The following is a 12,454-nucleotide window of genomic DNA, read 5'->3' on the forward strand; positions in this document are numbered from 1 at the left end:
GTTTGCCCAGCAGGTCTTTTATGGGAAGTTTTCCCTAACTCTAGAAGCAATAGAGAAAAATATCACCGGATACATTTCTGTTTGTCGGGCCATGCCAAAGGCATAGGAGGTCTGCATGAAGGACGTTGCTGTCGAGAGAAATAATTCTGGGCCTGTACCAGAAAATCATTCCCGTGGCAGATGTGTGAGCATTAATTCAACAGGCACCGGATAGATTCAATTAATTGCCAATCTACTTCTCAATGTCTAGCCAGCAGAAATAAATCACTTTGTTTTGTTTTGTGTACTAATGTTCGTTTTGACAGGCTCAAGAGAGTCTCAGTCAATTAATTTTCTACTCAAGACTCATTTATTCAATGCGCTGCCATGCAGTATGCAAATTTAAGCTGAAAGAAAGAGGGGAAGAGGACTGTGTTCTTACCCAGTAAAGCCATTCAACAACTGCTGAAGAAATGCTAAGGAAAAGGCTTATTAAAGGGGCATTTATGGATTTCGAAATAGTAAGGATATTCCTAAAAATGTAATAAAAATGTTCTTGTAGGTTATCCGGGCTGCGTGACCGTGGTCTTGGTATTTTCTTTCCTGACGTTTCGCCAGCAGCTGTGGCCGGCATCTTTAAAGGAGCCTGCCACAGCTGCTGGCGAAACGTCAGGAAAGAAAATACCAAGACCACGGTCACGCAGCCCGGATAACCTACAAGAACCGATGAACTCTGACCGTGAAAGCCTTCGACAATATGTAATAAAAATGGTTGCTAAGTTTTAATATGCGCCAGCTGTCCTTATTTACCAAAGCTTCAGTTTGAAAACTCTCATCTCTTGTTAAAATCTGTTCCTGTTTTGCTTTCAGGGGATCTGTCAGGGATGTACCCAACCATTTGGTTTTAAAATGTTAATTCTGTACCACATTCTCCGTTATGAATTTCTGAGGTGGTTCACGACGTACATATTAATTATTATTTAGCATAATAAATCCAAACTCCAGCAAAGGCAAATTCAGCAGCCATTAAAATAAAACCAGTTTACCATCAAACAGTTTAGGAGTGAAGAAGAGGAAGAGGAGTTGGTTCTTATATGCCAACTTTCTCTACCACTTAAGGAAGAACTGAACCGGCTTGGAATCGCCTTCCCTTCCCCTCCCCACAACAGACACCCTGTGAGGTAGGCAGAGCTGAGAGAGCTCTAAAAGAGCTGTGACTAGCCCAAGGTCACCCAGCTTGTTTCATGTGGAGGAGTGGGGAAACCAACCCGGTTGACCAGATTAGCCTCCGCCGCTCATGTGGAGGAGTGGGGAATCAAACCCGGTTCTCCAGATCAGAGTCCACCACTCCAAATCACCGCTCTTAACCACTACACCACGCTGGTTCTCCCTGTGCATTTTATGCAGGGCCCTTTTATGCATGACTGTTTCCCTTGTGGTCACCCCCCCCCCCCAACTACTTCGGGGCTTCGTTTTGTAGATGCATGCATTTTTCGACCATCAGAAGTCACATGAAACTGCCTTTGTACTGAATCGGACCCTCGGTCCATCAATGTCAGTATTGTCTACTCAGACTGGCAGTGGCTCTCCAGGGTCTCAGACTTTCACATCACCTAATGCCAGATCCTTTAAGTGGAGATGTTGGGGATCGAAGCTGGGAACGTCTGCGTGCCAAGCAGATGCTCTACCACTGAGCCATGGCCCCCTCCTCACTCTCCCCTTGCATTTTGTCTGCTTTTTCTGGATGCTGACTAAATAGCATCCAGAAAACGTGTGGGGAGAGCGAGGCGACTTCTGACGGTCAGAAAATAATCAAAGCCCCGAAGTCATGGGGGGGGGGGGGTTGACCACGAGGGAAACAGCCATGTATAAAAGGCCAGAGAAAGTGGAAAGAATGCCAGCGAAGTAACTAGGGTTCCCAGCTCCAAGCTGGGAAATACCTGGAGATTTTTAGGGTGGAACTTGAGGAGGGTGGGGTTGGGGAGGGTCTTTAATGCCATAGAGTCCAATTGCCAAAGCAGCCACTTTCTCCAGGGCAACTGATCTTTATTGGCTGGAGATCAGTTGTAATAGCAAGAGATCATCAGCTAGTGCCTTGAGGTTGACAGCCCTAGAAGTAACACAGTTTTCTAGTGTAGCAGAAAGGAGCACAGTGCCTTCCCCTGGAATTACAGCTCATCTCCAGAATACAGAGATCAGTTCTCCTGGAGAAAATGGGTGCTTTGGAGGGTGGAGTCTGTGGCATAATGTCCCACTGAGGTCCCTGCCCTCCCCAGGATCCATCCCCAAATCTCCAGGTGTTTCCTAATCTGGATCGGGGGGGGGGGAACCTGGCAACCCTTGTTGTCCCCTCCCAATCCCCAGTCTGAGAGGTGGGTGGAAGTTCAGGATGGTCTTGGGTTTAGGGCATACAGGAAAGGGCCTTTTCAGGTCCAATCCCCAAGCTCTGGCATTCCCTGCCCCAAGAGGGCTGGTCAGCAACCCTATTGTTGCCCGGAAAGTTAGTAAGGACCATCTTTTCCGGGGTGGGTGGGTGAATCCCCAAACAAATTGACCAAAGGCGCCTTATTTTTTAAAGTGTGGTTTTTACTGATGTCAGGATCCCAGGGCTGAGGGAGAGGCAAGGCTTGTAGGCCTCAAGACATAGGGTTGCCAGCTCAGGGTTGCCAACCCCCAGGTATTAACTGGAGATCTCCTGCTATTACAATTGATCATAGGATCATAGAGTTGGAAGGGGCCATAGAGGCCATCTAGTCCAACCCCCTGCCCAATGCGGGATCAGCCTAAAGCATCCCTGACAAGTGTTTGTCCAGCCTCTGCTTAAAGGCTGCCAGGGAGGAGGAGCTCAACACATCCCTGGGTAGTTGCTTCCACTGTTACTCTTACCGTAAAAAAAAAAAAAATCCTATCTAGCGGGTACCTTTCCACTTGCAATTTAAACCCATTATTGCAAGTCCTATCCTCTGCTGCTAACAGGAACAGCTCCCTGCCCTCCTCTAAGTGACAACCCTTCAAATACTTAAAGAGAGCAATCATGTTCCCCCCTCAACCTCCTCTTCTACAGACTAAACATTCCCAAGTCCCCCAGCCTTTCCTCGTAGGGCTTGATCTCCAGGACCCTGATCATCCTCGTCTCTCTCCTCTGCACCCGCTCCATTCTGTCCACATCCTTTTTGGAGTGAGACCTCCAGAACTGCACACAATACTCCAGGTGCGGCCTGACCAATGCAGCGTACAGCGGAACTGTGACATCTCGCGATTTGGATGTTATGCCTCTGTTGCTGCACCCCAAGATCGCATTAGCCTTTTTTGTTGCTGCATCACACTGGCTGCTTAGATTTAATTTACGATCCACCCATACCCCAAGATCTTGTTCACACACACTGCTGCCCAAAAGTGCATCCCCCATCCAGTATGCATGTCCCTCATTTCTCTAGATTTGAGTCCAGCGGCACCCTAAAAACCAAAACGATTTTGGGGGGTATGAGCTCTCAAGAGTCAAAGAGTCAGATACTGACAAAGAGAGCTTTGACTTTCAAAAGCTGATACTCCAAAACATCTTGTTGATATCTAAAGAGCCAGCGCGGTGTAGTGGTCAAGAGCGGTGGACTCTAATCTGGAGAACCAGGTTTGTTTCCCCACTCCTACACATGAAGCCTGCTGGGTGACCTTGGGCCAGTCACAGCTCTCTCCGAACTCTCTCAGCCCCACCTACCTCACAAGGTGTCTGTTGTGGGGAGAGGAAGGGAAGGAGATTGTAAACTGGGCTGATTCTCCTTTAAAGGCAGAAAAAGGTCATCATATAAAAGCCACCCCCTCTTCTTTCTTCTTATTTCTTCTTCTTCTTCTTTATTCTTTGCTACTGGACTCAAATCTAACTGTTTTAAAGGGCTGAAGCTATTCTTCTTCAGAGTGAATGGTGGGGGAATACAACTTTCTCTCTCTCTCTCTCTCTCTCAGCATACTGACGTCTGAGCAAGAAAGCTTCCAAAAGGGAAAAAAAGGGGAAAAAACTCTCCAAGGCAGCAGACAAGCCTCTGGCTTCCTTCCTGAGATGTCAAGAATGTGCTCAGATTCTTCACACCATCCCAGCCAACGTCGGGGAGAACCATGAGTAGATACAAGGTTGGTGGCGTTTGCGGTCATTTGGAAATGTGGCAGCCTGGTAGTTCTGTGATGCTTTGCAGGGTAGCGCCAGGAATTGGGGCACGAGGGGAGGGCAGCTCGGGCATTTAGCTCTGTTTTCGTGGAGATAATGTCACAGCTAACTGTTTCAGCGTAGAGAGACTCTGCCTTGTCTCCTCAGCCTGGAACTCACCAAGGGGCCTTCGAAAATCCACGTTGACAATCCTGGCCAACCTTACAGGGCTGTTTGTAAGAATCCCTGCGATAACATTCCAAGCTATTATTCTGAGCAGAAAACAACAACAGCCAAGTTGCTTCTAATTCTGATGACCTGCCAGGGAATCTGAGACCTTGAGGTAGAAACCAGAGACCAGGAAACAAAGGGATTTTTTTAAAAAAATATGAATACTCTGTGCTGAAAGATGAACTTCTTTCCAGCAATCTTCTGTGACCCCCTTTGTTAAAAGTTCTGGTAGGTATCCTTGGGGACGAATATGCACTGAGAAGTCTGTGTGTAGTGGGTTGGAAACGAAGATCAGTCGAGGGACTCACATTCTTTATTTTTATTTTTCTCCTTTGCAGAATTTCTGATAAAGGACAATGCATAAAGTATGTCACAGTCCTAGGTCCTTTCGCCCGGTCCTCCTCCTGCTGTCTCACACTTTAAACCAATAGACAATCCCTCCTTTGTCACAATTTAGATACTCCCCAGCCAAGGACTGCTTAATTGTTAGACAGGGGCTACTGTAGCAGTTCTGGTGCTATTTTAGACTGACCAGGTAGATTTGCCACCTGCTCTGCATTTGTTGTGGGGCACAAGAATGAGATCTCCCCCCCAATACTATATTAATTCCCTCTCCTTTAATCTAGGATTGAGGTTTACAAACTGGGGCCAGGATTTGCATAAGATATATTATAAAATATATGCATGGTACATTTTATCCTAATCTGATTCAGATTCTTTGTGACGGGGACTAAAAGTATTCATAGAGATATTATTTCGGTGTTGTTGCTATTGAATTGAGATGGAAATTCAGTTCCGGTGGTAACTTTTTTGTTCATTTGCTTGTTTTTTGCTTGAATCTCATGGCATTTAGCATGGTTGTACTCCTCGCTCCAGGAATCCCCCCTGCCAAATTAAGGCAGATAGCTATGCTCACTCTTATGCTGTTTTTTATGTTTTCGAATGCTGTGATATGTGTTTTTTTAATCATTTCAATATTTTATTGAGAAATTGCTGTTTTAATATTTATATTACCTTATGTTGATGTTGAATGCATGCAAGATTTTTGTTGTTTGATTCACCTTTGGTCCTTCTGATTTTTTTAAAATGGCAGGAAATCCTATTCATGGCTCTTTCTCATGAACAGGTCTAGTTTGGCCCTTAGAGTTGGGACACTGGAGCATGTACAGAGTTTGGTGATCCCCCCCCCTTGTCATTCCTTTCTGAAGACTCGATGCACAGACTTTGCTCAAATTGGTTGCCATTTTTGTTTTTATTTATGTATTCGTTTTAAAATCCATATTACCATTCATTCAAGATTTTCCGAATTAAACAACACTGATTGTCATAATTGTCCATGTGGAGGCCCGAGCTGGAAATTAACTCAAATAGGAGGTAGGCAGGCGTGCTCCTTTTGCTACCACCTGTGTACTCCAGTCGGTATTCCAGACTTTTAGAAAATTACCAGGTTAAATAAACCTGAACCTGGAAAATACCGAAAAAACCTTTGATGCACAACCCTAGTAGTGATTTAACAGCGCACAGTTATTAACAGCATACTGTGTGTGTGTATGTAAAGTGCTGTCAAGTTGTAGCCGGTTTATGGCAACCCTGTAGTGTTTTCAAGGCAAGAGACTAATACTAGTGGTTTGCCTTTGCCAGCATGGTGTAGTGGTTAAGAGTGGTGGTTTGGAGTGGTGATCTGGAGAACTGGGTTTGATTCCCCACTCCTCCACATGAGCGGTGGACGCTACTCTGGTGAACTGGGTTGGTTTCCCCACTCCTACACATAAGGCCAGCTGGGTGACCTTGGGCTAGTCACACTCTCTCAGCCCCACCTACCTCACAGGGTGTCTGTTGCGGGGAGGGAAAGGGAAGGTGATTGCAAGCCGGTTTGATTCTTCCTTAAGTGGTAGAGAAACTTGGCATATACAACACCAACTCTTCTTCTTCCTCTTCTTGTATTGTATGCTTGAAGTTGACGTATATTCCAAAACTATCAGCATGAGGGGGAATTTTGGGGAAGATGGCTGCCAGCTCATAACATTTATTGTGAGTGTGTGTCTCCCCCTTGGGCTGCAGGTATTTAAAGCCTGTTTGTGGATAGTGGCAAAAGACCTTAACTTTTAGCCCATGGCTCATAGCTAGGGTTGCCAGGTGGCTCCTTGCCACTAGCAGGAGCTTTGCGGGGGTGTGGCTGGTGGCCATGATTGGGGCACACACGACACGCCAATGTCACTTCTGGGTTTACCCAGAAGCGATGCGGACGCTCTAGCAATCACCTCTGAAAGGCTGCGATTTCCACAGAGTTTCAGAGGCGATTGCTAGAGTGTCCACGCCGCTTCCAGGTAAACCCAGAAGAGATGTCTGCACGTCACACAGGTCATGCACACATAGGGTTGCCAGGTCCCTCTTTGCCACTGGTGGGAGGTTTTTGGGGCGGAGCCTAAGGAGGGTGGGGTTTGGGGAGGGGAAGGTCTTCAATGCCATAGAGTCCAATTGCCAAAGTGGCCATTTCCCCCGGGGGAACTGATCTCTATCGGCTGGAGATCAGTTGCAATAGCAGGAGATCTCCAGCAAGTACCTAGACTATTGACAGTAACACCGTGTTTTCTTATATCACTATGTTAATTAACATTTTTGTTACATTCCGGTTTTCTGTACACCTTGTATATTGTTGCATATTGTTGTGCATGTTTTTGTAGTTTATAGGTATAGTTAGATAGTGACTGCATTAGTAGATATATATATATACATGTTTTGCACTATAAATTGTTGGCATCCAGCACTGTTTGACTTATCTGTTATTACGGCCACAGTGCTGTGTCTTTTATTGTAACACTGGGCAATTGGCAAGCCTACTCACAGCCCATGGCCTTGATGGAGTAATCCAGTGCATTGGGTACTTTTTGGTTTTTATGTGGTTTTAGATTGTGTTTTAAAGAGCCCCGTGGAGCAGAGTGGTAAGCTGCAATACTGCAGTCCAAACTCTGCTCACCACCTGAGTTCGATCCCGACGGAAGTCGGTTTCAGGTAGCCGGCTCAAGGTTGACTCAGCCTTCCATCCTTCCGAGTTCGGCAAAAGGAGTACCCGGCTTGCTGGGGGTAAAGGGAAGATGACTGGCGAAGGAACTGGCAAACCACTCCGTAAACAAAGTCTGCCTAGTAAATGTCGGGATGTGACTTCACCCCATGGGTCAGGAATGACCTGGTGCTTGCGCAGGGGACCTTTACCTTTTACATTAGATTGTGTTTTATTACATTTGTTTAATTGTATTGCATTTTTGTAAGCTGTTTTGGATCCCCACTGGAGAGAAAAGCTGGATAAAATACAGTAAAGAAATAAATAACCAGTATAAACTGTTCCACAAGCTGCCTAGTAAATAGTCAGGAACCAAGTTGGGCTCTTATCTCTATCTGTGCACCCAAAGTTGGTATGCTCGGAAGTCTAGCAGTATTCTATATTTGTTATGTTTGCAGCAAAGATCTGTATTTTTGCCATAACTTGCACCAGCCTTCTTCAGCACCAAAGCACAACACACCTGTGTGAACACTATCCTGTCTTCCACATGGTTGCAATCCTGTGTCAGGCTGCAGACTCTGCAAATGCAACAATGGCCTTTTATGCAGGGACATTTCCCTGTGGTCACCCCTGCCGACTCCTTCGGGGCTTCCTTTTGATTCTGCATGCCTTTTCCGCCTGTCAGAGGTCGCCTCGCTTTCCCCCTCGTATTTTGCCTGCATTTTCCAGATTCTGGCTAAAACAGCATCTGGAAAACACGGGCAAAACGCACAGGGAGAGTGAAGTGACCTCTGACGGGCGGAAAAGGCATGCAGAATCAAAAGGAAGCCCCAGAGCAGTCGGCGGGGGTGACCGAAGGGAAATGTCCCTGCATAAAAGGCCAATGTCTGTTTTTGTATGAGCTGGTATGGTATGGCCTCTCATTTGCAACTCTCACATGAGTAGAAGGTAATTTTTGAGACATGGCACCATTTTATTTATTGACTCATAGGTCTACGAGGAGCCTTTTAGTATTAAAACGTACGTAAAGCAAAACAAAGGCAAATTTATATGAATTACAAATGCAATCAAACTTCCATAAAATTATAATAAAACACCATGAAAACACTGGCAGAAGAGTGCTTAAAAACAGCTTAAAATAGCTAAAAGCTAATTGCCTACTGATTAAAAATATTTATCCAGCCATTCAAACATACAGATTTTTTTTAAAAAAAACAACGTTGGAGTTAAAATATCTTAACAGATAAGAAAGGGGGGAAAGCAAGATCAAAGCCTTACACAGATGGAGGGAATTTCACGATTGTGCTATTAGTGAAAAGACTAGCATGGTGTAGTGGTTAAGAGCGGTGGTTTGGAGTGGTGGACTCTGATCTGGAGAACCGGGTTTGATTCCCCACTCCTCCACATGAGCAGCAGAGGCTAATCTGGTGAAATGGATTTGTTTCCCCACTCCTACCCATGAAGCCAGCTGGGTGACCTTGGGCTAGTCACAGTTCTCTTAGAGCTTTCTCAGCCTCACCTACCTTACAGGGTGTCTGTTGTGGGGAGAGGAAGGTGATCGTAAGCTGGTTTGATTCTTCCTTAAAAGGCAAATGCAGTGTTGGGCTGCATCAACAGAAGTATAGTGTCCAGATCACGCGAAGTGATGGTATCGCTTTACTCCGCTCTGGTTAGACCTCAACTAGAGTACTGTGTTCAGTTTGGGGCACCACAATTTAAACAAGATGCAGACAAGCTGGACCGTGTCCAGAGGAGGGCAACAAAGATGGTGAGGGGTCTGGAGACCAAGTCCTATGAGGAAAGGTTGAAGGAGCTGGGTATGTTTAGCCTGGAGAGGAGAAGACTGAGAGGGGATATGATAACCATGTTCAAGTACTTGAGGGGCTGTCATATTGAGGATGGTGCTGAGTTGTTTTCTGTTGCCCAAGAAGGTCGGACCAGAACCAACGGGTTGTATTTAAATCAAAAGAGTTTCCGTCTAGACATTAGGAGGAATTTTCTAACAGTTAGAGCGGTTCCTCAGTGGAACACAGGCTTCCTCGGGAGGTGGTAAACTCTCCTTCCCTGGAGGTTTTTAAGAAGAGGTTAGATGGCCATCTGTCAGCAATGCTGATTCTGTGACCTTAGGCAGACAATGAGAGGGCGGGCATCTTGGCCATCTTCTGGTCACTAGGTGTGGGGGGGAGGTAGTTGTGAATTTCTTGCATTGTGCAGGGGGTTGGTGGTCCCTTCCAACTCTATGATTCTAAGTGGTAGAGAAAGTCAGCATATAAAAACCGACTCTCCTTCTTCTCCTTCTTCTCCTTCTTCTCCTCCTTCTCCTCCCCCCCCATACAATGGCAAGTCTGGGTGGCATATAGATCTTAATGACCAGCAAGAAGCATGTGTGAGAAGGCAGCACTAAGATACCTGAATTAGAGGCAGGCAGTGTCTTCCTAAATCTTCCTCTCCTACTGCTACAGCACCACCCTCTGGTGTGCAACAAAAACAACAAGAACAAAAAAAATCCTGAATGGGCTGAAGGTACAAACAGGTGTGTTGATTTCTCTTCAAAGAGAAATGAAAGAGGAATCCTTCTTTTAGAAAACAGCAAAAAAAAAAAAAAGAAAATAAGAGGAATCAACTGCTATCTCCCGAAAAGTGAATTTCAGAGAAAGAAATTCCACTCTCCATAACAATGTTAGTCTGATAATCTTGTTGATAAAATGCTAACAGAGAAGGTGACGTGTTTGAGGATGCTACAGACATTTTGTGTGTGTGGCAGGACTCACCAGTACTGAGTATTGGCTCCTTTGGGGAATCAATGGGGAATCAATGGAAATCAAGTATGAGAGCCAGCATGGTGTATTGGTTAGAAGCTGTGGATTCTAATGAGGAGAACCGGGTTTGATTCCCCGCTCCTCCACATGAGCGGCGGACTCTAATCTGGAGGACCGGGTTGGTTTCGCCACTCCTACAAATGAAGCCATGTGGGTGACCTTGGGCTGGTCACAGTTTTCTCTGAACTCTCTCAGCCTCACCTATCTCACAGGGTATTCCGTTGTGGGGAGAAGAAGGGAAGGAGATTGTAAACTGGTTCGATTCTCCTTAAAAGGTAGAGAAAACCGGGTTATAAAAATTAACTCTTCTTCTTCTTCTTTTGAGTACCAGCACTTCTTTTAACCAAAAAAGCACTGAATGACTATAACTCAACAGATTTTCAAGGACCCAGCTACTGAATCACCATCTCTCCCTCTCTCTCCCTCCCTCTCTCTCTCTCAGATACTTGACTGTGGCCTCCAATTTGCAATAAATCACCAGAGCATCAAACCCACTTTCCCCCTTCAATTTAGACCCTGAAGAATAATCCTCACAAGCTCTTTCTGTAGAGAAAGAAAAGCAGCACATAGAACTGGCTGACGCCGGGTTTTGATCTGCATGGCATCCTGCTAATGAGAGGGATGATGAGATGATGAGATGGAGGGCATCTTGGCCATCTTCTGGTGTAGTGGAGGGAGGCAGTTGTGAATTTCCTGCATTGTGCAGGGGGTTGGACTTGCTAACCCTGGTGGTCCCTTCATAAGAACATAAGAAAGGCCATGATGGATCAGACCCAGGCCCATCAAGTCCAGCAGTCTGTTCACACAGTGGCCAATCAGGTGCCTCTAGGAAGCCACAAACAAGATGACTGCCTTCCAACTCTATGATTCTTACGGCGTTCTTTTTTATGGACTATAGATTCAAACTGCAAATGATTCTCCTTTGTCTCTGGCATCTCTTCCTAACTAGCTAACTTGCAGCTGACATGACTGGTGGGGAGTGCAGTTTTGCTAAGGGGGAGTTATTTTATCTGTCTTGTGTTCACCTCTTTTTCTCAGCTGTAAACTCGTCCTGACGAGCATTGTACAAATAGCATTATAGCTTGTACAAGAAGCTATAATTAATGGATCTCTTTATCCGGAGAAGTTGTTCCTGATGAAAAGAGAGTTCCTTTTCCCTTGCCAATGATAAATACTATAGGGTTATGGTAAAAATGGACATGCTTGTCTTCCGCTATGCATAGAAAGCTCCAGGCTCTGTCAGCAAAAAGCTTGGCCAAAGGGCTGATTTGTGCCTAAATGGCTGGAAGATGGGTCTCCTGTGGTGGTTTCACACCCATGTATGGTGCTGAAAGAATGGGCCCACTCACTAGAGAGCAGGAAGAGGGAGAATCGAGGCTACGGTGCATAGAGTCTAGAGTTGCCAGATCCAGGTTGGGAAACTCCTGGAGATCTGGGGATGGAGCCTGGGGCGGACAGGGACCTCGGGGGTACAACGCCATAAAGTCCACACTCCAAAGCTGCCATTTTCTCCAGAAGAACTGTAGTCTGAAGAGGAGCTGGCAACCTTAATCGTAGATCTCCTTTAGAGGGGTCAACTTGTTGCCATCACTGAGCGACAGCAGATGTGTGCAAACCAGCCTGGCTGAAGGAAGTTCTCCTCACTGTGCAGTGAGCAAATCAGTCAGGAGTACATCTGTTGAGTTCCTGGCAGCCTTAAATGCCAGATTCTCTCCTTTCAGAACCAAAGCATTGTGGGTAAGAGCCATGAGGCTGGCTTAAAGGACTGATCTATCTTGACAAACCTCTTCTTTTTTCAGATCATCATATTGGCCCGTGGGCTCTTCTGGATTCCTTGCATGATGCTTGTGAGTCACATCGTACTGCAGGTGTGCGGTCAAGGTAAGGAGAAAGGCTGTCCTTTTCCCAAATCAAGTGTCAGATATTGTCATATAGGCCTCGGTAGCAAAGCCAAGAATAGGCCATAAGAACCAAAGAAAAGCCCTGCTGGATCAGACCAAGGCCCATTGAGTCCAGCAGTCTGTTCACACACTGGCCAACCAGGTGCCTCTAGGAAGCCCACAAACAAGACAACTGCAGCAGCATTGTCCTGTCTGTGTCCCCAGAATGTGGTGATGGCTGCCAACTTGGAAGGCTTTAAGAGGGGAGTGGAGATGCTCATGGAGGAGAGGGCTATTTCTGGCTACTAGTCAAGATGGATGCTAGTTATGATGCATACCTATTCTCTCCAGGATCAGAGTATCATGCCTATTATATTAGGTGCTGTGGAACACAGGCAGGACAAGG

At 45.9% G+C, this 12,454-nt stretch overlaps 1 protein-coding gene across 1 annotated transcript in view; it reads left to right on the top strand.

The window, feature by feature from the left end:
* Nucleotides 1-11,984: 11,984 nt before the first annotated feature.
* COL20A1 (collagen type XX alpha 1 chain) overlaps nt 11,985-12,454 on the top strand; it is a 156,446-nt gene continuing 155,976 nt past the window's right edge. Inside the window, exon 1 of the mRNA XM_056844904.1 lies at nt 11,985-12,049. Coding sequence (XP_056700882.1) covers nt 12,007-12,049 — 43 coding nt within the window. The 5' untranslated portion in view covers nt 11,985-12,006. The remainder of the gene's footprint in view (nt 12,050-12,454) is intronic.

The sequence above is a fragment of the Euleptes europaea genome, chromosome 2, assembly GCF_029931775.1.
Source record: "Euleptes europaea isolate rEulEur1 chromosome 2, rEulEur1.hap1, whole genome shotgun sequence".
Lineage (NCBI taxonomy): Eukaryota > Metazoa > Chordata > Lepidosauria > Squamata > Sphaerodactylidae > Euleptes > Euleptes europaea.